General features: G+C 37.3%; 2 protein-coding genes across 2 annotated transcripts; both read left to right on the top strand.

Moving 5' to 3' along the window:
- Positions 1–254: 254 nt before the first annotated feature.
- Positions 255–2,322, top strand: LOC110640029 (cytochrome P450 734A1). The gene is made up of 4 exons (XM_021791161.2): positions 255–824; positions 920–1,164; positions 1,334–1,700; positions 1,787–2,322. Exons 1-4 carry the CDS (start codon positions 270–272, stop codon positions 2,204–2,206), a joined length of 1,587 nt encoding a protein of 528 aa, XP_021646853.2. The 5' UTR covers positions 255–269; the 3' UTR covers positions 2,207–2,322.
- Positions 2,323–24,015: 21,693 nt separating this feature from the next.
- On the top strand, positions 24,016–24,614 carry LOC131176672 (uncharacterized; the record flags this gene model as incomplete). Its single annotated transcript, XM_058141740.1, has 2 exons — positions 24,016–24,311; positions 24,461–24,614. Coding segments are annotated over exons 1-2 (450 nt in total), but the record flags the coding sequence as incomplete, so codon positions are not given.
- Between the last annotated feature and the right edge of the window lie 63 nt (positions 24,615–24,677).

Genomic DNA, 24,677 nt, shown 5'->3' with positions numbered 1-24,677 from the left:
GATATTTATCGATTCGATTCGGCTCAATTTTCTCTTATCAATCGATTCGGTTCGATTTTTAAAATTTTTAATTTTTGATTTTCAATTTTATCGATTCGGTTCGGTTCGGAACCGAACCGACCGATTGCACACCCCTAGCCATTTTCCACCATGATTGAAGCTCACTGACGTATTCCATGACTTCATCTTGTCCAAGCTGGATGTCAGAGAAAAAAAAAATTATTATCCAATCCTCAAGAAATCTAATAAACAAATCAATCCACCGCCATATGCGATTATATATCACTTTTAATCCAATAAATCAATCTATCTTTCTCACCATGCCTCCTCTGCTGTTGCTGCTTCTTCAAATCCTGATCCTGTTACTAATTGTCTGCCTCGTCAAATTTATATACTCCACCATATGGGTCCCTCTAAGGATCCAACATCACTTCAAAAAGCAAGGCATAATTGGTCCTAACTACCGTCCGATCACCGGTAACACTGCGGAGATCCGCCGTCTATACGTTGAAGCTCAGTCCAAGAAAACGTCGTGTTTGAACCACGATGTGCTTCACCGTGTGGCTCCATTTCACTACCACTGGTCGCGCACATATGGAAAGATATACGTTTACTGGTTCGGGACGAGGCCCAGGTTGGCTATATCTAATCTGGATGTGATTAAGGAGGTTCTGATGAATACTGGTGGTGGGTCTTTCAAGAGGGTTGCGCAAAACCCTCAGGCGAAGAAGCTATTCGGGGAGGGACTCAGTGGGCTCGAAGGCGAGAAATGGGCCTTTCATAGAAGGATCGCAAACCAGGCTTTTAAAATGGAGCGGGTTAAGGTAATCTTACTAGTTGCTACCATCTCTCAGATTTCAACATCTATAATTTGAGGAAAATTCTTGCCGTAGCTCATGGAGGATAATGCTTTCGACAGGGTTGGGTGTCAGAAATTGTGGCTAGCACTGGGAATATGCTAAACAAGTGGGAGGAAATACGGGGAGGGAGAGATGAGTTCGAGATGGAAGTGAATAAAGAACTTCATGACCTCTCAGCAGATGTCATATCCAGAACGGCTTTTGGAAGCAGTTTTGATGAAGGGAAACGAATATTTGCCTTACAGGAACAGCACATGCACCTCTTCTCTCAGTCTGTAAGAAGCGTCTACATCCCGGGCTTCAGGTCATCACGTTCTTTTTGTCCATTTGCTTTCCAATTTCGTCAATCTAACTCTAAAGCATATTCCAAGGTTCAAGCAGTTTAAGTCTGTCAATTCAATCACTGAGATTTAGTTTAATATTCAGAGGATTTTAGGGGCCTTTTTCTCTTTGTTGTGAATTCATGCTTGCAGATTTTTGCCTACCAAGAAGAACAGAGAGAGGTGTAGACTAGATAAGGAAACTCGTGAATCTATTAGGACATTGATCAAGACTAATAGCAGAGCAAGAGAAAATTCAAGAAATCTACTTAGTTTACTAATGTCTTCATATAATAATAAAGATGGGGAGGAAGAGACATTAACCGAAGAGGAGATTATCGATGAGTGCAAGACTTTCTACTTTGCAGGAAAGGAAACAACTGCCAATCTTTTGACTTGGGCACTTGTTCTTTTAGCATCACATCAAGAATGGCAACACAAGGCACGAGAGGAAGTGTTTCGAATCTGTGGACGGGGGAATGAACTTCCAGTTGCAGAGACTTTGAATGACCTTAAGATTGTAAGTTATATACTTATATTCCTTGCTCTGTTTTTCCACTTGCAGGCTCTTCTTAAAAAATTTTCCTTCTTGGCATTTTCTAACAGTTGAGCTTGATAATCAATGAAACTCTGCGACTTTACCCACCAGCTGTGATGCTATTGAGGGAAGCATCTAAAAAGATTAAGCTGGGAACCCTTGACGTTCCTGCAGGCACACAACTGTATTTGCCGCTGGCTGCTATCCACCATGATCCTGATATATGGGGAGAAGATGCAAATGAGTTCAATCCCTTGAGATTTAATGAGTCAAGAAATCACCTGGCTTCATTTTTCCCATTTGGAATAGGCCCCACAATATGCGTTGGACAAAATTTAGCAATCGTTGAAGCAAAAATTGTCCTGGCGATGATCATCAGAGATTTTTCTTTTGCGTTGTCACCAACATATGTTCATGCTCCAATGTTTTTCTTAACCCTGATGCCCCAACATGGTGCGCATATCATCTTTAGCAGAATTTCAAGTTGAAATTTTGTGTTAATTTATCCTTACCTGTAAAAGCATTGAAAAACACGAATCATTGTACATAAATTTCACTATTAACTCATCAAATCCAGGAGCCGTTTGGGGGCATCCTTCAGTCTTCTACTTTTGTGGCCAGTTTAATTTCAGAATACAACCCTTACAACAGATGTATTTTTAAAACCCCTTTCTTTCGAGAGAAGCTAAGGCAGTATCTGCTCAAATAAATAAACAAGATTGGTATTAAACTACTGGTACTTGGTGATGCGTCCCTTCCGCAAGTGCACGGGTCGTACAAGTAGTATAGAAAAATATCGATCCCACGAGGAGTCGTGTTAATGATTGAATTTTTGATATAAAAGTTGACTAAATCGAAGTATCTATGAAATTAAAGAAGTGAATTGATGAGTAATGGAGCGTAAAATTTATATGTGCAAAATCAATATTCTATTCAACAATGTATTGCATTAAATTAAAATTGCATCAAATTGAAATAGGCAAGTTCAAATATGACAATATTGAAAATGGCAATCAATTAAATTCAATTGAAAATTAACAATGGTAAAAAGGCGATTCCGGAGTTCGGGATTTCATATTCGAGCTATTTTGGGATTTAAATCGGTTATCCAATTTTATGAAACTTATGGGTTTTAACGAGATTAATTCTTAAATCCTTTGAATTCCCTTTCGAGTGAGATAAAGAGTGCTTAATCAAACTAATCTTACTTTCGTGGAGTTAGAATTAATTAAGACCCATTAAGTTCTTTAATTAATCTGTGAATCCTCTTAATCCTTAGCCTATTTCTAGGTCTAAGTTAATTAAGTCCAATTTCTTGATTATCTATCTCAAGGTCTTCTCCTTTCGGTGCTTCAACCATGGATTAAGAACATCACTTAATGGGATCCTACACTAAGCATGTCATTAAGCATACAAGAAATGAATAAAACTCATTAAGACCACAAAATATGGATTACCCAATCAAAATCCACAAAATATCTCAAATATTACAACCCTTACTTCAGAATCAAAATAAAACTACTCACTATCCATAATGCTTACAAGATATATGATGAGTTTAAATGGAAATAAAGCTTTAATCTAGCTAAGAAGTAAGAAATTAAACATTAGAAATGTAGAAAAATGTAAGGGAAGAAAGAAATCTGCAAATCTTGATTGAAAATGGTGTGGAAGGTGAAAGTGACTCCTCAAATTCTGCCTCTCTTTTCCCTTCCTTTTCTGCTCCTTGTCTCCCCTCTAAAATGGGAAAGTGGGACTATTTATAGCATTTTTCTGACATGGAGCCCTAAAATAGTATGTTCTAGGAGGAATTGATTGAGGAATCTTACGCGACTCATTAATGAACTCTTTATGGGATTTGCATAAGTGGATGCATAAGTTATGCGATCCCTTATGCGATTTTAGCTGGTTACGAGTCACTTATGCGAAACTACATGACTTGGTGCATAGGTTATGCACAATTCGTGAAGGTGCATAAGGGAGGCGAGAATGTGCATAAGTTATCTTGTCTCCTTATGCACATTTAATTTGGTTCTGAGCAGATGATCTTTCTCCTTATGCAGAATCTGCATAGCTTATGCGACAAGTTATGCACAATTTGGTCAATTCATATTTCACTTGAAAACTTGTTTTTGACATCTTTGGTAGAAGACACTCCTCAATGGCAAAATTCTCTTGATCCTTTAAAAACACCATTTTCCTACAAAACAAAGTAAAAATTATAAATTAATCCAAAATTGACAATTATGGAAAACTAACTAAATAACTAATGAAATTAGTTAAAAGTGACTAATAATCAAATAAAATAGCTATGAAATTAAACCTAAATGATTATGCAAAATGTATGCATCAAATACCCCCAAACTCAAGCTTTTGCTTGTCCTCAAGCAAACTTTAAAATGAAATGCAAAAAAAAAAATTTTAGGGGTGCCTTATCCAAAGAACTATGAAAATCACCTATTAAAGTAACTTAACACACCTTCAGCCATACCAGCAATCCATATACCCATCCTTTAAAATGCAAAGAATCTAATGCTTATCCAAGCTTTCACCGCTTAGCCATCAAGTCAATTATCATTCAAAATCCCCAAACCAACAAATCAAAAGAGATAGTCATGCTCAAAAAGAATTCTAGGACAATTGATAACCAAAGTATCTCAACATGGAATGATAGAATTGAATGAATAGATGAATAGTTTTCCAATCCCATAGGCAAATTCCCTACTCCTATCTCCACTAATGTAGCAAGTACTATCAAGAGATCAAAGGTCTTTTTAGGGATGTAATGAGGTCATGGGGTTTAAAATGAGGCTAAGAAGAAAAATGGGTAAAAAGGGTTCAAAGCATGAGAATATTTTCAATTTTGACAACATAAGATACACTTTATTAAATCTTTTTCTCTTTTTTTTATATAGGAGAAAGAAATACACAATGAGGATTGTCAAGTGCTAGCATATTTTACAAGACACATAAAATGGAGGGACATTTTGATACTTTAGACTTGTATTTTGCATTTTCTTTTGATGCTTGTCCCTAGAATTTGCCACCCCCAAACTCATTTCTTTTAATACTTTGGGTGGATTTCTTTCATTTTGAATGACAATGGTGAAAAGCACATATACTAGCACTTTTACAAGATGACAAGCACTTCTTCTCCCTTTTATTGTATATTTTTTCTTTTTTTCTTTTTTTATTTTTTAGAAAGTGTACCTAATATTCAATATTATTCTCATGAAAAGGGTTGGAGTGTTTGGTTCATTGGCTAGGTAGTAAATAGGATTTCAAGAAAATTTAGGGATAAAAAGGCTCAAAGGGGTTTTCAAAGGTCAATTTTAATTAGGAAAAAGGCCAAAGATTTAAAATGAGAGGGTTTAAATCAAAGAATGCCTAATCATTTCTCTTTTCAAGTATAAGTTGGTATTTCGCCTTGAAAGGTTTAGAAAATTTGTTCTAGGATTGGTGAGACATCATTTGACTACCCTATATCCAATAACTCCCTCTAAACACTTCCATCTCCAAATGACTAGTTGGGTGGCTTTTTGGCTAAGAAGATATAGGCAAGGGATAACATTTTAAAACTTTGCACCTTTTAGGAAACTTTCAATCCACAAACCAAACTAAAGGTAAGTCAAATCACTCTCATAGGCACATTTTCAATACTCAAGGGATTTGGTAAAAGATTTTAATGCATGATGCATGATTCCTAAAATGAGTAATGCATTAACTAAATGGAGGGAGTCTATTTGTATTCAATGTGTACAATTTCTAAGTGATGTATAATGTGTGTGTAAATGTGTTATGTATATGTATGTGTGGAAATATATGTAAAATATTTACAATATATGTAAATGAAATGGGATGAGATGTTCCTATACTCAAAATGTGAAAAATAAAGCTAAAAATCAAAATGTGCACCCCCAAACTCAAAATTGGACATTGTCCTCAATGTCTCAAGCAGCAGATAACCAAAACTCAAAGCAAATAATATTGACCAGGAATTGTAAAAATTAAGACCAAAAAGAAAGAGTTACAGTATGAGAATTCAAGATAAAGGGATGCATAAGAAGTCGCACAGTTATGCGAGTTAAGTCTTTATCGAGCATGTGCATAAGCCATGCGGTCTTTGCATAAGAGGCAATATATGTTGCATAGGCTATGCAGACGATTGCATAAGGGAATACAACTGTGATTCTGAAGTAGAGAAAGAGTTGCCTGACAAGCTATGCAAAAGTTACGCATGAGGAAATTCATAGTATGCGATGTATACAAAAGTCTTTGCATGGAATTGGCAAGGGGAAATGTACAACCAGCAGTAAAAGTATTGAAATATAGACAGAGTATGGGCAAATATGTACAAAAGGGCAATAAGTGCAATAAAAATCAAAGAAGACTAATGTAATAGCTATCCAATAAAACTTCAAGAAAAACAGAATTTAAAACAAACTAATTCAGAACTAACAAACATAATCCAAAACAAACTATAAATGTTTGAACATATTTACAAAGGAAAAGTCCTACAAGTTGGAACAAAAGTAAAACAAACACTAATCTAGTTCTATTGTCTTGCCCTTGTCCAAGGATGTTGCTAAGGGGCTGGTGGCTGCTGCCGGCTGTCGAAAAGATGGTGCTGGAGGAGGTGATGGAGGTGGGGGTGGCATGCCCAAAAAGATCATGAGTTGCTTCACCATCTCCTTCAGTTCTTTCTGTTTGTCCCTGGTTTCCATGACAAGGTCAAATAGTTGATCATGACGATCCTTGAGTGTATCAAGACCAGTGTCAAGCTTCCTATCCACAAAGAATATATCATCACTAAGCATTACAAGATAGGTGAATAAGGCTGTAGTGTTGAATGCAGAGAAGTCTTTGTGGATGAGGAAGGTTCGGTGTCGGAGGTATGGGTGGCAGAGGTAGTTGGAATGTCTGGCGGTGAAGGGGTGGGGTAGGTGTAGTAGGGTGCTGTGGGACTGATGTGAAAGGTTGGGTTTCTGGTTGTGCAATAGGCTCAGTTTCTGCTGCAGGGTGGACAGTATCAAAACATGACAAATTGAACCCTGTTTTGGTTAAGTGTGCAGTATCAAAATATGAAGTGTCCTCAAGTGCTGGTATTGAGTGCTCTGCAGGATTAAAACCAAAATGCTTGGCTATGTGGTGATGAGCCCACCCAAAACAATGTCACCTATGGAATTGGTGTCAATATGCAGCACATGTTCACAAAAGAAATAACCAGGAGATACCTTAACTTTGTGAAATGCACACCATAACATAAATAGTTCAGATTTTCCCACAGCACCAGAACTAGTCCCTCTGCCCAATATGGTGCTAGCCATCAGCCTATGAATAAACCTAAGTGCAGGGTCAAGTATTTGGGATGTTTTTGATCTTCCAGCAGAGAAAGTTTGAGGTTGGTTTGTTATGATTCTCCAAAATTGGGCAGCATTCCAAATGCCCTTGTTGGCTACCTCTACTCCAGTATGTGGTACTCTAAATAACCCATCAATAGCAAAACCAAAAATGCTATGAAATTGGTCCAATGACAGTTCTCTATTTTGCCCCAAGCATCTAAATTTCATAATTGGTTTATGGTCTACATCATGCAAGTTGAGGGTAGCAGAGAATGAAGAAATAAACTCCAAAACTAGAATTGGATAAACTATCTCTTGCTTATGAACAAATTCATCCAACCCATGCCATCAAGATATGCAACTACATTGTCAAATAAACCAAGAGATTGTAAAGCATCGTGAGATATATACCTAATGGGTTGTACCTTCCTATCCTTAAAGCGCTTAAAAGTGCTTTTGAATCGTATCGAGGAGAGGCCAGGTAGCTTTGATACAAATGAGGTTGCGAAATTGTCTTTCTTTGGAAGAGGTGTAGAGGCTGGAGCTTTTGGCTTTTTGGGAGGCGGTTCAGACAATGGGGTGGGTGGGTCTTTGCGTTTGGACGGAGGAGGAGAGCAGAGGACATGGGTCGCCTGATTTGGACCGAATTTTGCGTTTGTATGTGGTTGGGGAGGTGGTGGGGTGTCGCTTGTGGAGGAGAATTGGGATTAGGGGGTATCGATGACAATGGAGAGACTTCGAGAGGAGAAGGTGGACGGGAATGGGGAGGGGACTCCATTGCCGATGGAGAAGATGGAAGAGATAAGGGGGAAATGAAAATGTAGGGGGAAATTTAGGGTTTACGTGATGAAAGTGCTAGTGGAGAAGACGGGATAGAGATGGTTAGAATCTGGAAGAAATGGAGGTTGAAGGACGATTAGTGGGGTGAAGAGGCGGGAAGTGGAGGTGGGGATTTTTGTTTGCCGAAAATGAATTTGAATCGGGTTTGTAAGAGACTGCATAAGGGGAAAATGATTTATGCATAACCTGTGCACTCTTTTATACATGTTTCAGAATGATTTAAACTTCAGAGAAATGGCTTATGCACAAGTGCATAAGTCATGCACTGTCCTTATGCATGTTTCGGCAGGTATTGAAATCTTGGGTTGGTGGTCATGCAGTTGTGCATAGGTCATGCACCTTCCTTATGCAAGTTTCGGTGACCCTTGAAATTTTGAGGAGCGAAGTCATGCGGGAGTGCATAAGTTATGCACTCCCCTTATGCATCTCTCGGCAGAAGTGGTTTTTCAGAAAATCGGGTCATGCAGAAGTGCATAGGTTATGCACTCTGCTCATGCACTGTTCGGCAATTTTTGGAATTTTGGGTTGGTGGTCATGCAGTTGTGCATAGGTCATGCACTCTGCTTATGCACTCTTCGGTGGGTTTTGAGTTTCAGAGAATGAGGTCATGCAGAAGTGCATAAGTTATGCACTCTGCTTATGCAGGTCTCGGCAACTTTGGTTTTTCTGGGTTTCTGGTCATGCAGAAGTGCATAGGTTATGCACTCTGCTTATGCACCCCTCGGCAAGTTTGAATTTTTGGAGTTCTTGGTTATGCGGAAGTGCATAACTTATGCACCTTCCTTATGCACCCCTCGGAAATTTTGATTTTTCTGGGTTTCTGGTCATGCAGAAGTGCATAGGTTATGCACTCTGCTTATGCACCCCTCGGCAGAATTGGAAATTCAGAGTTTTTGGTTATGCAGAAGTGCATAGGTTATGCACTCTGCTTATGCAGACTTCGGCAGAGAGAGAAAATGCAGAATTTGAAGTTGTGCAAATGTGCATAAGTCATGCACTCACCTTATGCAAGTTTTGACAGATATGAAATTCGACAAAATGAGGTTATGCAGAAGTGCATAAGCTATGCACTCTCCTTATGCACTTGCAATAAAGGTGGAAAATGGCAAGAATTGTGGTTATGCAGGATTGCATAAGCTATGCAGTTGCTTATGCACAAGTTAACAAGATCAAGAATGCAATAGAACATGGATTGCAAGTGTGAAAAATACCCTAGAATGAGGAAATATAATTCCATGAAGCATAAACCATGAGAAGTTTCACCAAAAACACATCAATATATACAAAGTATATCAAAAGGCATCACACAAGCATGTAAAAATGGATCCTACATAAAAGACCTTTGAGAACTATGCCATTTTAAGACAAATTCTGCAAATCAACATTTAGCACATAAAACTCCATAAAATTTGCATGAAGCTGCATCTAACCACAAATGAGAAATGAACTTTCCAAGTTTTGCCAAGAAAATGCAGCATTTCTACCTTGTATCCTATAATCCAAAGAAGCTCAAAACTGCAAAAATGACTCACTTACCACCATATTAACATTATAAGCACAAGTATTAAAAAAAATACACACCCAACCTCACAAAGAACTTAAGTGATCTGCTGCAGATTTTATTTTTCTGCTCTGCATAAACCAGATAGCAACTTCAGCAGTTCACCAACCTTCCTCCATTGATATACATCCAACCTCACCAAAAATACAAGCCATTTGCTGCAGACACCCTTTTTGCTGCAGATTTCATTTTTCCTCTGCATGAACTAGATTGCAGCTCCTGCACAGATTATGCAGCAAAAACTTATAAGTTCTTTTGAAGGACAAAATTTTTCAAGTTAAGAATTACTTCCCCAACAGTTCACCAGCCTTTCTTCATTGAATTACATCTACAAGGGACAAGATTTAACAATGTCAAAAATTGAATTTGGGGAGATTTAAGATAAAACAAAATCAATGAAAATGAAAGTAAATTAGCAAAAGCAAAATAAAAGGACTTGGGATGCCTCCCAAGAGGGCTATTTTATAGTCCTTAGCTAGACACTTCATGAATTTCACTGAAAAGAGGTGAGGGATTGGAGAGCTTGTAACAGCTTGCTCCTATTATTGGGTTCCAGTTATGTAATGTTTCAATCTATGCCCATTGACCTTAAAATTCCCAGATTTTTCACTCTAAATTTCAATTGCTCCATAAGGGAAAACCTTAGAAATTCTATATGGACCAGTCCACCTTGACTTGAGTTTTTCAGGGAACAATTTCAATCTTGAGTTGAACAATAAAACTAAATCACCTTCTTTGAATTCTTTTTTTCTCAGATGCTTATCATGCCAAACTTTAGTTCTTTCTTTGTAAATACGGGCACTTTCATAAGCATCCATCCTCAATTCCTCAAGCTCATTAAGTTGTAACAACCTTTTTTCACCAGCTTGCTTAAGATCAAAATTCAAGGTCTGAATGGCCCAATATGCTCTATGTTCTAGCTCCACAGGTAAATGACAAGACTTACCATACACCAACCTAAAGGGAGTAGTTCCTATAGGGGTTTTGTAGGCAGTCCTATATGCCCATAAAGCATCATCTAGTTTGATAGACCAATCTTTCCGAGAATTGTTCACTGTTTTCTCCAAAATATGCTTGAGCTCTCTGTTAGAAATTTCAACTTGTCATGAAGTTTGAGGATGGTATGGGGTAGCTATCTTGTGCACTACACCATACTTCCTCATTAAGCTCTCAAATTGCTTATTACAAAAATGGGAACCCCCATCACTAATTATAGCCCTAGGAGCTCCAAATCTGCTCAACACAAATTTCTTCAAAAATTTCACTACCACTCTAGCATCATTAGTTGGAGTTGCAATAGCTTCCACCCACTTTGACACATAGTCAACCCCAACTAAGATGTATCTATTACCATATGAAGGAGGGAATGGCCCCATAAAATCTATTCCCCAAACATCAAATAATTCCACTTCAAGAATATTATTTAGGGGCATTTGATCTCTTTTTGACAAATTTCCACTCCTTTGACATTTATCACAATCCAACACAAATTTCCTCACATCCTTAAAAGATTTGGCCAAAAGAAACCAGCTTGCAAAATTTTACTATTGTCTTAGAGATGCCAAAATGACCTCCATAATCAGAAGCACGGCAATGATGCAAAATACTCGGTACCTCCTCTTCAGGAATACATCTTCTAACTAGACCATCACAATATCTCCTAAAGAGTAAAGGATCATCCCATCTATAAAACTTTACCTCATGCAAAAACTTTTTCTTTTGTTGCCATGTCATTCCTAGAGGTAAAACTCCACAAGATAGATAATTCACAAAGTCTGCATACCAAGGTAGTTTAGCAACAAGAGAGAAAAGTTGTTCATCCAAGAAAAACTCATCAATAGGGATTTCATCCAATTCTTCACCATCCAATTTCAACCTGCTAAGATTATCGGAACTACATTTTGGCTCCTTCTTATCTCTAATCTCCAAATCAAACTCTTGTAGCATCAGAATCCACCTAATGAGCCTAGGTTTGGCCTCCTTTTTACGGAGCAAATACCTGATGGCTGCATGATCTAAAAATATAACCACCTTTGAGTCAATAATGTAAGGTCTGAACTTTTTCAATGCAAAGACAATTGCTAAAAATTCCTTTTCAGTTGTTGCATAATTTGTTTGAGCCTCATCCAGGGTTCTACTAGCATAATAAATAGCATAAGCCTTTTTGTCCTTTCTTTGACCAAGAACAGCCCCAATTGCATAGTTGCTAGCATCACACATAATTTCAAAAGGTAGGTTCCAATCAGGTGGTTGCATGATTGGTGCAGTGATAAGAGCTTGCTTCAACCTGCAAAAGGCATCCAAACACTCTTGGTCAAATACAAATGGTGTGTCATTACTTAACAAATTAGACAAAGGTTTAGCTATTTTAGAAAAATCCTTGATAAAGCGTCTGTAGAACCCGGCGTGTCCTAGGAAACTTCGAATTCCTTTGACATTGGTAGGAGGAGCCATCTTCTCTATCACTTCAACTTTGGCTTTATCAACCTCTATTCCTCTATTAGACACCAAATGTCCAAGCACTATCCCTTCCTGAACCATGAAATGACACTTTTCCCAGTTTAACACAAGGTCGATATCGCACATCATTGCAAAATTTTAGAAAGGTTAGCCAAGCATATATCAAATGAAGATCCATAAACAGAGAAATCGTCCATAAAAACCTCCATTATGTCTTCAATGAAATCTGAGAAGATTGCCATCATGCACCTTTGAAAAGTGGCTGGTGCATTACATAACCCAAATGGCATTCTTCTATAAGCAAAGGTTCCATATGGACAAGTAAAAGTGGTTTTCTCTTGATCATTTGGATGGATAGGGATTTGAAAAAACACGAATATCCATCTAAATAGCAAAAGTAAGAATGCCTAGCTAGTCTTTCCAACATCGATCAATGAAGGGAAGTGGAAAATGATCTTTTCTAGTGGCAACATTTAATTTTACGTAATCTATACACATTCGCCAACTAGTCACCGTTCTAGTGGGAATTAATTCATTATTTTCATTTTTGACAATGTCATTCCACCCTTTTTGGAACAACATGTCTGGGCTCACCCAAGTCTTATGCGAGATAGGATATATGATCCTGCATCAAGCAACTTCAAAATTTCCTTTTGACAACTTCTTTCATATTTGGGTTCAACCTCCTCTGATGTTTAATAGATGGCTTACAATTTTCTTCCAAAATGATTCTATGCATGCAAAAGTGTGGGCTTATTCCCTTAATGTCATCTATGGTGTATCCTAAGACTTTCCTAAATTGTCTCAACACTCTTAACAACTTATCAGCCTCTAATGTACTCAAATTTGCATTTACAATTACTGGATAAGTGTTATTAGTGCCAAGAAGTTCATACCAGAGCTGAGAAGGAAGTTGCTTAAGTTCTACCTTAGGTGCATCTTCTTCCTTGAATGATGGTTGCTTAAATTCGACTTTTTCCTTTTGTGTGAGTTGAAAAACTGGAGCAGAAGTGAATGGTGGACTTCCCTCTAAGTGTTGAGCATATGCAGCTACAAGAGGGTTGTCATAGTCTATGCCTCCTCCATGAACCAAACAATTTTCAAGTGGATCTTCTGGATATTTCTTTCTGAAGTGTTCTTCAACCAGCTCATCAATGATATCAACTCTCAAGCAAGTATCGACCAGAATGATGCTTTTTCATAGTGTTATTAATATTGAAAACCAATTGCTCTTCACCAACCCTAAGAGTTAATTTCTCTCCCTTAACATCAATCAATGCTCCTGCTGTAGCTAGAAAGGGTCTTCCCAAGATAATTGGAATATTAAAATCTTCCTCCATGTCCAAGATGACAAAGTCAACAGGTATGTAGAACTTCCCAACCTTCAGAGGCACATTCTCCAAAATCCCTTCAGGATACTTGATTGATCTGTCAGCTAACTGAAGAGAAATGTGGGTTGGCTTTAGATCTCCCATGTTGAGCTTCTCATAGATGGAAAGGGGCATAAGGCTAACACTAGCCCCTAAATCACATAAAGCTTTTGTAGAACAAGACTCTTCAATGTGGCATGGAATTGAAAAACTCCCTGGATCCTTGAGCTTTGGAGGAAGTTTCCTTTGGAGGATAGCACTACATTCTTCTGTCAAAGCTACAGTTTCATCATCTTGAAGTTTTCTCTTGTATGATAGAATTTCTTTCATGAATTTTGCATAAGTGGGCATTTGTTAAAGAGCATCAACAAAGGCACATTTATGTAAAGTTTCTTCAAAACCTCTAAGAACTTCCCAAATTGCCTATCAAGCTTGGCTTTGTGAAATCTTTGTGGAAAGGGAAGTTGTGGCTTGTAGGGCTCAGGAGGTATATATTTCTCTTCCTTCTCTTCAATTTTCTCTTTACAATTTTCTGCACTCTCTTGTTTTTCACTCTTATCGATTATTTTCTCATTTTCTCTCTTCTCACTTTGTTTCACTCTTCTCATCATTTATAACTTTTCCACTTCTTAAAGTAATAGCTTGACCTTTGCTCTCTTGGATTTCTGGTTGACTTGGAAGCTTTCCAAAAGACTTAGCACTTGAGGAGGATGCTTGTTGTGCAATCTGGTTTTCCGACGATACATTTGTGTGTTTGCATCTGTTCGACCTTGCTTTCACCTCTCTCATCTCCTCATCATGCTTATTTTGGTTAACAAGTATACATTTGCAATAAAGCTTGATGGTGGAATTTCGTTCTTCTTTGTTTTGGTGGAGGGTTCATATTTTCTGTGAAAATTAGGCGGTGGTTGCCTATTTTGCGATATGGAACTCCTTGTTCTTGATGTGGTTGAAAATTCGATTTTGAACTTGATTTTGCTGATTTCCCCATGAAAAGTTGGGATGATTCCTCCAATTTGGATTGTAAGTTTGAGACTAAGAATTCGCGATTTGTTTGTTTCCATAATTACCAACATATGCTGCTTGTTCTACATATTCTACTCCACAGCTGGTAGTTTCCTCTGCATAATCCACTTGTTGTGAACTTCCGGTGATGATGTTGAACTAACCAACATACTCGGATCTTCCATCTTCTTAGCAAGGACATTTTAAGTGCATCAAACTTTGCATTAATCATGTTGAATAGATCAAGATCATACATTCCAGACTTGCCTCTTTTGAGTTGGGTGGTCCTCTTGGACTACTCCAAAGATGAGTATTCTTTGCAATTTTCTCCAATAGCTCATAAGCTTCATCTTCATGCTTTATAATAAATTCTCCTCCTGTTTGATCATCAATAATTCCTCTGATTGCAGGAGTGACATTTGTGTAGAAATTCTAATTTATCATCCATTTTGGAATGGCATGATGTGGGCATAATCTCTCTAATTCCTTCCATCTCATCCATGACTCATATAGAGTTTCATCTTCTCTTGGTCTGAAAGCTGTCATTTGATTCGTCAACTCTTGAGTTTTCAGTGGAAAATATTGTGCAAGAAATGCATCGATGAGTGCTCCCAATTTGTAATGGAGTTGTGAGGTAAAGAATCAAGCCAATCCAATGCTCTATCTTTCAAAGAGAATGGGAATAGATTCAATCTTCTTTGCATCATCGGACACTCCAGTTGTTTTTGCATGTCACAGATCATAGCAAATTTCTTCAGATGTGTGTGTGGATTTTCAGAAGGATGTCCTCCAAATTGAGAATTTTGAATCATTTGAAGAACTCCAAAATCTATCTTGTAGCTATTTGCATCAATCCTTGGTCTTGCTATGCTCTCTCTCAAGTCATCAAAGCGTGGAAAAGCATGATCCATCATACTTCCCTAAATGATTAGCATTAACAACTTCTTCACCTTGGGATTTGCATTTTCGTTGTTTGATCATTTCCATTACCAACACCAATTCTAATCCTCTCATCAGCCATATACGCTTCTAATTCAGTTTCTCTCAATGCTTCTTTCCTTTTTGGTTTCTTTCTTGTTGGCCTTACAAAACTTTTCAATTTGAGTTAAGCAGTAAGGATGTGTCACTTGTGCTTCTAGCTCTTCTCATAAAAGGTTAAAAGTACCTGAAAAAGAACAAACAAACACAAAATGAAAAGATAACAAAGATAAAACTATAAACAACTAAAATAATCAAAAATTCAATATTAAACAAACAACTCCCCGACAACGGCGCCAAAAACTTGATGCGTCCCTTCCGCAAGTGCACGAGTCGTACAAGTAGTATAGAAAAATATCGATCCCACGAGGAGTCGTGTTAATGATTGAATTTTTGATATAAAAGTTGACTAAATCGAAGTATCTATGAAATTAAAGAAGTGAATTGATGAGTAATGGAGCGTAAAATCTATATGTGCAAAATCAATATTCTATTCAACAATGTATTGCATTAAACTAAAATTGCATCAAATTGAAATAGGCAAGTTCAAATATGGCAATATTGAAAATGGCAATCAATTAAATTCAATTGAAAGTTAACAATGGTAAAAAGGCGATTCCGGAGTTCGGGATTTCATATTCGAGCTATTTTGGGATTTAAATCGGTTATCCAATTTTATGAAACTTATGGGTTTTAAGGAGATTAATTCTTAAATCCTTTGAATTCCCTTTCGAGTGAGACAAAGAGTGCCTTAATCAAACTAATCCTACTTTCGTGGAGTTAGAATTAATTAAGACCCATTAAGTTCTTTAATTAATATGTGATTCCTCTTAATCCTTAGCCTATTTCTAGGTCTAAGTTAATTAAGTCCAATTTCTTGATTATCTATCTCAAGGTCTTCTCCTTTCGGTGCTTCAACCATGGATTAAGAACATCACTTAATGGGATCCTACACTAAGCATGTCATTAAGCATACAAGAAATGAATAAAACTCATTAAGACCACAAAATATGGATTACCCAATCAAAATCCACAAAATATCTCAAATATTACAACCCTTACTCCAGAATCAAAATAAAACTACTCACTATCCATAATGCTTACAAGATATATGATGAGTTTAAATGGAAATAAAGCTTTAATCTAGCTAAGAAGTAAGAAATTAAACACTAGAAATGTAGAAAAATGTAAGGGAAGAAAGAAATCTGCAAATCTTGGTTGAAAATGGTGTGGAAGGTGAAAGTGACTCCTCAAATTCTGCCTCTCTTCTCCCTTCCTTCTTTGCTCCTTGTCTCCCCTCCTAAAATGGGAAAGTGGGACTATTTATATCATTTTTCTGACATGGAGCCCTAAAATAGTATGTTCTAGGAGGAATTGATTGAGGGAATCTTCTGCCAGCTCATTAATGAACTCTTTATGGGACTGCATAAGTGGACTGCATAAGTTATGCGATCCCTTATGCGATTTTAGCTGATTACGAGTCACTTATGCGGCGCATGACTTGGTGCATAGGTTATGCACAATTCCGTGAAGGTGCATAAGGAGGCGAGAATGTGCATAAGTTATCTTTGTCTCCTTATGCACATTTAATGGATTCTGGAACGATGATCTTTCTCCTTATGCGAATCTGCATAGCTTATGCGACAAGTTATGCACAATTTGGTCAATGCATATTTCACTTGAAAACTTATTTTTGACATCTTTGGCTGTAGAAGACACTCCTCAATGGCAAAATTCTCTTCAGTCCTTCAAAAACACCATTTTCCCTACAAAACAAAGTAAAAATTACAAATTAATCCAAAATTGACAATTATGGAAAACTAACTAAATAACTAATGAAATTAGTTAAAAGTGACTAATAATCAAATAAAATAGCTATGAAATTAAACCTAAATGATTATGCAAAATATATGCATCACTTGGTTGACAAGGGGCAGGAAATTTTTTTCTGTGCTATGGTCTAAAGATTGGTTATGGACGGGAATCTAAGGCTTAGCTATGCTGGGATGCTACCCTTCATGTGCTTCAGCTCTTCAAAGGATGTCCAGGTAAGGGACTTTTCTTCCCTGCCAATATTCTCCTACGTTGACCACGTATTGTGACATAAATTGGGCATCATGTGCTGAAACAAGAAAGTCTGTCACTGGTTTTTGCATTTTTCTTGGCAAATCCTTAACCAAGAAGCAACCGACAGTGAGCAGGTCTTTTGCCGAAGCTGAATACAGGAGTATGACCTCTACTGTTTGTGAATTGCAATGGTTGTCATATCTGCTTAAAGCTTTTCGGCTAACACTCTCCCTGTTTCCCTTTATTGCGATAACAAGGATGCTATTCACATTGCCTCCAACCCAGTATTCCACGAGGGTACCAAGCTTCTTGACATCAATTGTCATATTGTCCGAGATCAAATGACGAAAGGCTTCATTAAGCCCCAGCACATCCCTGCGCATTATTAGTTGGCGGACATTTTCACAAAGTGCCTAAGCTCCTCGTCCTTCCAAACACTTGTGTCTAAGCTGGGATTGATCGACTTCAACAACTCTCCAATCTCCAGTTTGGGGGGGGAGGGGGGGGGGGGGGAAGGGATGATAAAGTAACAGTAAAAAAGTTCTAAACAGAATTTTTAATAGAAAGTGCACAGCAGTGGTGGAACCCAAGGGAATCAAAATTTTTAGCTATAGTTATGGGAGGCTATCATGCATGTAACCTTTGAAGAGAATTGTATAGATGAGCTGTATCGGCGAGTTGTAACATTTTAGATATTTCTTTTGCACTATATATATGTACATTGTACAACAGCAATTCATTTTATGAGAAAAATACTCTCTTCTTTTCTTATTCTCTAGTGTCAGAAATTTTCTTGTTTGTTCTTTTGTTCATTCTCTAATACCACGGAATTCCCTCCTTCTATTCACTTACTTCCATGGTTCATGTCTTATTTTTGTAGTGATATCACATTCTTATCCTAATAATTAGATGTTATTTTTCACCATAAGACAATTTTGTGTCTGACATTGCATTAACAAGGCCCAATGGGCAGGATTACAATTTTATAGATACAGGCAATAAGGTCCAGAACCATCCCAACAAAAACACCCAGCCCCAACCAAAACCTGGCCCATTTACAAAGCAAAACCACCAAGGACCCTTAAGCACACAGGAAGCCTAAACCACCTTAGCCACCACAGGGTGGCCTTGAAACACATAGGCAACTCGATCATCCAAGACACCACAGCAGCTTCGTTCGACACCCAAAGTCATAGTTGGCGCAGAGACCCAGAAAGAAGATAACAGAAGCAACAGGAGAAAAAGCACCGACTACCAGCTTCCAAACGATAGCTGGAGTAAATACCTCATTCGTTCGCCAGACCACACATACAGCAAGCTCTCTAGCAATGGCATCCATAAGCAGGGAAAGAAAAGCGTGACTCACCAAGGTCTAAGGTATTTTTAGTCTGTCATAGCCTTAGGTCGACCTTAAAGCTCCCTAGCACGCGAACTCTTCAGCAAAACTCTTTCTCCCATTAAGCCAACACTTGTCAAGCCAAAGCTCACAAGCATCTCAACTTGCAAGAAACAACACCCAAAGAGATCTCCAAAAAGCCCTACCCATAAGCACAAATCTGTTAAAAGAGAAAGAAAAACCGTATCTGCAACCGAAACCTAGCTAAATGGGAGAGCAACCCATTTATCCAAGAAAGGCAGGAGAACTTCGTTGCCCAGGAAGGGTAGGGAGGCTTGTCCGAATACAAGAGAGGACTTCTCTGAAGAAGAAGATGAAAATCGACTGAGAAAACTTTTGAAGAGGAGATTTTTAGTTTTTCTAATCACCCATACTTCTCCTTTTCAGTAACCATAAAAAGTAAAAAAAGAAATAAATGTGTGTTTACATGCAAAACTAAAAAGAAAAAGGAAAAACTTGAGCTTATAAAAAAGTGAAATTTTTAATAAAATAAAACCAAGGAAGAAATTATAATTAAGGATAAAATAGAATGGGTATTTAAATTTGATTCTATTAAATAAATAATATTTACTATTTAAGGATAAAATCATCTTCTCAAATTCTTTTTTTTTTAATCATTATAATTATATAAAGTAAAGCACAAGTTATCGAGTGTATTTTGACCTCAAAGGTGACAAGAAGCAAGCCTAATTGTGAAAAACTGAAAACATTAAAAATGCAATTATTTAATGTGTTTGACATGCAATGCAAGGCATGGATGATGAATTTAGCCTTTGATTGTCAATCCAATACTTTATTAGGTTAAGTATGGTTGATTCGGCATAAAAAATAAAAGAAAATAAATAAATTAAAATTTTTAATAGATAAAAATAAATAAATCAAATTAGGGAAAGTTAAATATTATTAAATTGGGCAAATAAAAATTTTTAGCAAATTAAATCGCATTAAAAAAAATTAGGAAAAAAAATTAAATTATATTAAATTAATTTAATTCGATTTATTAATTTAAATTTTATCTTAAATTTATTTTAGATTCATTTTAAACTTAATTTTAATTATATTTTATAATTTTTATTTTAATTTGAGATCTAATATAATATAATTAAAAAAAATTAAACTATTCGATTTAATTTAATTCAATCGAAATTGAATTAAGCTGAATAAATCGAGTTTCTTTAAAATCTAAAATCAAACCACATTTTCAAATTAAATTGATTTAATTAATATTTTTAATTTAAACCAAATTCTGTCCAACCTACCAGATGGTGGTTATGGAATAAGAGAATGTTTCTCTTTTTTCCGTTTTTTTGTTGCTGTTTGCTTGTTTTTTCTTATTTTGTCGTTTGGGCCTTATCTTGCTTGTCTTTGGTTTTTAGATGATTATGATGGTCTGGAATTGCGAAGGTATCACGAGTGAGCGGACTCAGCGAACTCTAAAGGATAGATGTCGTCAGTATCGACCTGACTTGGTGGTTTTGGTAGAAACTAAGGTAGTTGGTGTTCAAGCTGATTTGATTGTTTAGAATTTGGGTTTTAGAATTGGATTCGTGTGGAGGCTGTTGGTTTTAGTGGTGGCATTTGGTTGTTATGGAAATCTGAGAGTCTGCAGTTATCAATCCTTCATACGCACTCACGGTTTGTTCATTGCTTGATTGAAGATTCTTTTCGACGGAGATGGCAATTTGCAGCTGTCTATGGCAGTCCAAAGGAAAATCTTAGGACTAATTTGTTTGCCTCTCTTGCCCATATACATAAAGTTACGAATTTGCCTTGGGTGTTAGTGGAGGACTTATGTACATTTGCGACTCTAGAGGAAACTACTAGCTGTGGTTCTTATGTGGCTCATCGTTGTCAGCGTTTTCGTAACTGGATTAATCAATTACAGCTGTTGGATTTGGGCTTTTCTAGACCTCTGTTTACTTGGTGGCGTGGTCGGTCTCAAGATAGTTGCAGAGTTGCCAGACTTGACAGGGCTTTATGTACTTCAGATTGGCGCAATTGTTTTCCACATGCTACAGTTTGTCATTTGGAGAGGTAAAATTCAGATCATTCACCGTTATTAATTCAACTTTTATCTAATTCTAGACAGGTTTCTAATTCTTTTAAGTTTCAAGCGTCTTGGTTGACACATCCTAATTTTTTCCAATTGCTTCAATCTTGTTGGCCTTCGGTTCATTCTTTACCTTCCAATATGTTTGAAATTGCCAGATTGGAGCCATCAGATTTTCGGAAATCTCTATCAACGGGAGCACCGTTTAAAGGGGATCCAAAAACAGTTGCAGGTTTGTGCTCATAATGGTCTAATTACTTTGGAATAGAAAGTTCATGAGGAATTAAATTTGGTTCTCTATCAAGAAGAGTTGATGTGGTTTCAAAAGCCAGATAAAGATGCATTACAGATGGTGTGAGGAATACTTCCTACTTTCATGATATGGCTGTTATGAAAGCTACAGAAAAGGGTTATGGGTCTCAAGGATAATTTAGGCAATTGGGCGTGGGATCAATCGGAATTGGTAGATATGGCTTTATCATTTTTCAAGGATCTGTATCCTGAAGAAGGTAATAGGGACTTTTTCTGCTCTATCCAACGTTCCCCTTTCCTCGTTGACGGCTGAGCATTGTTATGAGTTGAATAAGCCTGTTTCAGTAGCTGAAGTGAAGGATGCGCTATTTGCTATGGATCCATATAAGGCTCCAGGACTGGATGGTTTTCAAACTTGTTTCTTTCAAAAAAGTTGGGTGATTGTGGGTTAAGATGTGAGTTTGGCATTAAATTTTCTTAGAGAAGGTATTTTACCAGCTAATGTTTGTGACATCCTTGTTACTTTGATTCCCAAGGTCGATGCTCCTGAGCAAATTAACCAATTTCGTCCCATCAGTTTGTGTAATGTCTCTTACAAGCTGCTAACTAAAGTCCTAGCTAATAGAAAGAGGTTGGTTTTGCCTACTCTAGTTGCTCCCGCGCAGAGTAGTTTTATTCCAGGACGCCAATTACATGATAATGTCATTATTCTCCAGGAGATTATCCATATGATGCCTAAAAGGGTGTCTCGGGTTGGTTGGATGGTATTGAAAATTGATTTAGAAAAAGCATATAATGGAGTGAGACTGGATTTTATTGAGGATTTATTGAAGCTTGCTGGGTTTTCTGAGCATTGGATTCGCTTGATTCTGACATGTATCCATTCCCCCCTGCGTGTGCTTTGGAATGGGTCGCTTCTAATCCCTTGTTCTGCCTAGGGGTGTTCGTCAAGGCGATCCTATCTCTCCGTACTTGTTTATTATTTGTATGGAGAGATTAGCTCATCAAATTCAGTTACTGGTTCAGAGTAAGAATAGGAAGCCCATATCGCTTACTCTTGTTGCACCTCTTTTTTGCTGATGATATCTTATTGTTTGCTGAAGCTTCGGAGGATCAAGTTCAGATGATTAAAAATTGTTTGGATATATTTGGGTTGGCCTCTGGTCAAAATGTTAGTTTTGCCAAATCCAAAGTCTTTTTCTCCTCTAACGTCTCTACTGAGATACGAAGGAAAATTGTGGAGGTTACTGCCGTGGAGGAAACTAACGATTTGGGGAAGTACCTAGGGGTTCCTATGATCCATCGGAGGGTTACAAAATCTTGAATTTGTTTTTAATAAGCTTGATAATGCTCTTGCTGGATGGAAGAGTCGGTGTTTGTCTTTAACTGGTAGAGTGACACTTATGAAGTCTATTCTTTCTACCATGCCTAAACACATTATGCAGTCTTCTTTTTTACCAAAGTTATTATGTGATAAGATTGACCAGAAAATTAGAGGTTTTGTTTGGGGTGACCAAAGGGGCAATAAGAGAGTTCATTTGGTCAACTGGGATCAAGTAACACTTTCGATGGTTAAGGGAGTCTTGGGATTCGAAGGAGTAGGAAGATGAACATAGCCTTCCTCGCTAAACTAGGTTGGCGTATCCTTCATGATGAGAATGGGCTTCGGGCAAGAGTTTTGAGAGCTAAAGAATTTAGTAGCTCTTCGGGACTGAGTACTTTTTAGGAATGGCAACGAGTCAGGTACTCGATCCGATCAAATCCTAATTGGACGAGTTTGATATCATATAATTAAGTTCAAAACGGGTTTGGATTTGAAAAATAATACCTGCTGTGGGTTTGAATCGGGTTCGGATTTTATATATTCAGTATCCGTTACCGAATCCGTTTACATAAATACTTAATTAAATATAAAATATATATTTTTATAATAATATTTATAAATTTTTATATTTTTTATTTTATATAAATAGAATTTAAATATTTTATGAAATTATTAAATTTTTTAAAATATAAATTATTAATTAAAATATTTTTTTATATAAAATATTAATTAAAATATATAAAATTAAACGGATTCAAATTTTTTCTGGATAATAATAATTAGGTTCGGATAGTGTGATTTTCGCAAGTACCCTACCCCTTGCGTCTCCATCTTCAGTGCTTTTGCCCATGAGCAGAATGCTTCTATGGTTTGGCGTGGCATTCTTAGTAGTGTTCCTGTTTTACGGCAAGGTATTGGTATGTCAGTTGGTAATGGCCATTTTATTCGATTTTGGGATGATGTGTGGCTTGGAGATAAGCCATTGAGTGTCTTATCTACCCAAGATATCCCGGATCATTTAAGGACTTGCACTATCGCAAATATGTGGGATGGATAACATTTGATCTGGCCTCTCGTCACTCCATATTTGTGTAATGATTATGTGTTGCATATTGAAGCTGTTTTGCTTAGTAATGATATATTTATAGAGGATCAGTTCATGTGGCAGGGGACCTCCTCTGGCAATTTTTCAGTCAAATCTTCTTATTCTCTGGCTGCTAATTATTATTTGCATCCAAGTAATAAAATATATCTCAGCGGATTAGAATGTTCATTTGGTTAGTGTTTCATGGCAAATTAATGACTAATATGCAAAGGGCTCGGCGTGGGTTTACAACTGATCAGAGTTGTCAATTTTGTGGAGCTATGACTGAATCGATTATCCATGTTTTGAGGGATTTTCCTATTGCTGAGATGGTTTGGAAACGAGTGTGGAATGTTCGTTCTTTGCATCTGTTTTGCAAAATGGACGTTGTTAATTGGTTTTGCATTGGGATGTTTTTCATAGTGTTTTGCTGGTTGATGCTACCTCAATGCAGATTCTTTGTGTGGTTATTAGGTGGATTTGGTGTTGGAGAAACAATTATGGGTTTAGAGGTTTAGAGGGGAAGTTCTTTCTATTGAATCTAAACTTGCTTGTGTTATGAGCAATTATGGATTTGGTGTTGGAGAAACAATTATGGGTTCAGCGGTTTAGAGGGGAAGTTCTTTCTATTGAATCTAAACTTGCTTGTATTATGAGCCAGTTGAGATCTAATTCTGACACTTGGAGTGCGAACAATGTTACTTCTCTGCAGAATGCTTCTTCTCATTCTGTTTCACTAGTTCACTGGTATCCACCTGGGAAGGGTTGGATTCGGTTGCATACAGATGGGGCTAGTGGAGGAAATCCTGGTAAAGCAGGGGGAGGTGGAGTGTTTGGGGATCATTTGGGCTTGTGGCTATCTGGGTTTGTGATTCGCTTAGGGATTTGTTCTGCGATTTAGGCTGAATTACATGCACTTTATCATGGTTGAAGCTTGTCCTGGCAGTTGGACTATCATCGAGTTGAGGTGCAGCTGGATTCGATGCTTGCGATATCTATGATTCTGGGTAAAGGTTCTTTCGAATGTCGTTAGTTAATCAATATCGTCAGTTTTTGCTGCGCTCATGGGAGATCAAGCTCCCTCACTGCTTTCGGGAGGCCAATTCAGTTGCTGATAGACTTGCCAATATAGCTGTCAATGGGAATGGAGATCTGCTAGTTTTGCAGGTCCCCCAAGTGAAGTTGTTCCTTTGCTGGTTGCCAACTCTCGTGGTGTTCTTGGCCCAGAGT

The sequence above is a fragment of the Hevea brasiliensis genome, unplaced genomic scaffold (genome assembly GCF_030052815.1).
Source record: "Hevea brasiliensis isolate MT/VB/25A 57/8 unplaced genomic scaffold, ASM3005281v1 Scaf218, whole genome shotgun sequence".
NCBI lineage: Eukaryota > Viridiplantae > Streptophyta > Magnoliopsida > Malpighiales > Euphorbiaceae > Hevea > Hevea brasiliensis.
This window is presented reverse-complemented; position numbering and strand designations above follow the sequence as displayed.

Excerpts from the sequence above, each read along its gene's own strand:
- LOC110640029 (XM_021791161.2), top strand. The coding sequence starts at position 270 with ATGCGATTATATATCACTTTTAATCCAATAAATCAATCTATCTTTCTC. Across the intron at positions 825-919 it reads TTAAAATGGAGCGGGTTAAG|GGTTGGGTGTCAGAAATTGT; the intron begins GTAATCTTACTA and ends TGCTTTCGACAG. Across the intron at positions 1,701-1,786 it reads CTTTGAATGACCTTAAGATT|TTGAGCTTGATAATCAATGA; the intron begins GTAAGTTATATA and ends ATTTTCTAACAG.